Below are 2,554 nucleotides of genomic sequence, written 5' to 3'. Positions count from 1 at the left end.
TGGTCTTGGGCTGACTCCAGGTTTATTGTGAAATTTTAGAGCTGTTTAGAAAAATAACTCTTTTGAGACTTTTTCCTACTACTTTTACTCCAAAATGAGTTGAAGAAATAAAATCCTGCTGAATTCTTGCACAATAACTATTGTAGTGCATCAGATGGCTTTGGGATTGAACGTAATCCCACCAAATTTCAGTTTCACAATGTAACAATGTATTGAGTGTGAGGAAAATAGTACACCTTTCTTCATCTACTAAAAATTAGTAAAATCCCTTCTTCATTGGAATACACAAGAGAGGCACTACAAGGCACTTTGCCTTTGAGATAAGAAGTAGTCAAAAAAATCCTAACTGCACAACCCTTCTTCCTCAGCAATCTACAGATGGATAAGATGATGATGCAGACAGAGGGGATGATGATCACAATCTGTGAAGGAAGCAGATCTCTAGGCAGCTCCTGTTCTCTGCCAGAGGCTGAAATTAGGAACCCACAGTAAGACTCAGGAAACTACATCCTTCTTCAGTCCTCTGTCATTTCACGTGAGTCCCCTTGGCCCAGTTACTGCCTTCTCCCTGATTGCTAGGTTCAATATTGTCTGCAGGTCACAGTAGATAAGTCAGAATCTCCATCATTCAGCAACTCAGTGGTAGACTATGAAGGAATAAAAACCATATTTCAGATAGCCAAAACTTGCACATTGTCTTTGTCCAAATGTGATCTTATGCAATGTAGAAAATTAATAATAGTGTTAACAAAAATGGGGACAGATAAACACAGAACCTGACGAAGGTTTTTCCATTTCATGTTCTTAAAAAGTCAACCTGAACTCTTAAAATGTAGCCCACAAAGAAGGATAGCTGGCCAAGAGGTTTGAGTAGATTTTATTAAAGCAGAAAAAATTGATAAGGCATTAAACTGTACATCAGTAATGTTTCCGTTTTAAAATACAATGCTTAAGTGTCACTACCTATTATATTTTTTCCTAACATTTCTCCATAGGAAAAGAATTAATGACTTGTTTTGTAATTGGCAGCCAGGTTTGATTACCAGCTTGATTATGATATTTAAAATGTGGACAGCTCCACCACTTTTGAGCACTTTGGCAAAGCAGAACTCAACTTCATCCTAGGAAGACAAGAGAAGCAACCCAAGACTTGAAACAAAAAGGCAAAGAAAGAGGGAGATTTAATGAGATGGAAAACTACACCAGGGTGAAAGAACTTATTTTCCTTGGCCTGACTCAAAGTCAAGAAGTGAGCATGGTGCTCTTTCTTTTCCTTCTCCTGGTGTATGTGACAACTCTGCTGGGAAACCTTCTCATCATGGTCACAGTGACCTGTGAGTCTCGCCTTCACACCCCCATGTATTTCTTGCTCAGGAATTTGTCTGTTGCTGATATCTGCTTTTCCTCCATCACTGCCCCCAAGGTTCTGGTGGACCTTCTCTCAGACAGAAAGACCATCTCTTTCAATGGCTGTCTCACTCAGATGTTCTTCTTCCACCTTATTGGGGGAGTGGATGTGTTTTCTCTGTCTGTGATGGCTCTAGATAGATATGTGGCCATCTCTAAGCCCCTGCACTATGTGACCATCATGAGCAGAGGCCGTTGCATTGGGTTAATAGTGGCCTCCTGGGTTGGGGGCTTTGCCCACTCCATAGTGCAGATTTCTCTCTTGCTGACACTTCCATTCTGTGGACCCAATGTTCTTGACACTTTCTACTGTGATGTCCCCAGGTCATCAAACTTGCCTGCACAGACATCTTTGTTCTTGAGCTGCTGATGATTTCCAATAATGGCCTGGTTGCTACTCTGTGGTTTGTGTTGTTGGTGGTATCATATACAGTCATTCTAATGATGCTTAGGTCTCATTCAGGAGAGGGCAGGAAGAAAGCCATCTCTACCTGCACCTCCCACATCACCGTGGTCACCCTGCATTTTGTCCCCTGCATCTATGTCTACGCCAGGCCCTTCACTGCCCTCCCCACAGATAAAGCCATCTCTGTCACCTTCACAGTCATCTCTCCTCTGCTAAACCCCTTGATCTATACTCTGAGGAACCAGGAAATGAAGTCAGCCATGAGGAGACTTAGAAAAAGACTTGAACCTTCTGATAGAGAAGAGCAATAGCTTGTCCCTGTTACAACATTTTCAAACATTTGTACATAAAATAAGCTTTATTCTTTATACTTGTGTGTCGCTTTTCTTCCAACCGTGGCATAAAACAACCCAAAAGATCTCAAATTAATAGTTTTAATTCTCCCGTATATTTTCAGTATGTAAAATACTGTCTCACAAAATCACCAAGTAAATCTCAATGGAATCTGTGAAATATGAAGAAATAAATACATGAACTAGATCATTGCGTACTGTAATCGTGCTTTAGTTCTGCTTTGCTTTTGTGTTTTGTTTTCTGACACAAATTTCATTATACAGTCTTGTCCACTCACTGGGCGGTGGTGGCACACACCTTTAATCCCAACACTCCGGAGGCAGAGACAGGCGGATTTCTGAGTTCAAGGCCAGCCTGGTCTACAAAGTGAGTTCCAGAACAGCCAGG

General features: G+C 41.3%; 1 protein-coding gene across 1 annotated transcript; it reads left to right on the top strand.

The window, feature by feature from the left end:
• The first annotated feature begins 1,189 nt into the window (after positions 1-1,189).
• LOC110324285 (olfactory receptor 4D10-like) lies at positions 1,190-2,124 on the top strand. The gene is given in 2 exon segments (XM_021201721.1): positions 1,190-1,721; positions 1,724-2,124. Coding segments are annotated over 2 exon segments (933 nt in total).
• The last annotated feature ends 430 nt before the right edge of the window (positions 2,125-2,554 follow it).

The sequence above is a fragment of the Mus pahari genome, chromosome 1 (assembly GCF_900095145.1).
Source record: "Mus pahari chromosome 1, PAHARI_EIJ_v1.1, whole genome shotgun sequence".
In the NCBI taxonomy this organism is placed as follows: domain Eukaryota; kingdom Metazoa; phylum Chordata; class Mammalia; order Rodentia; family Muridae; genus Mus; species Mus pahari.
The sequence above is the reverse complement of the archived record's forward strand: the minus strand, read 5'-3'. Positions and strand labels throughout refer to the sequence as shown.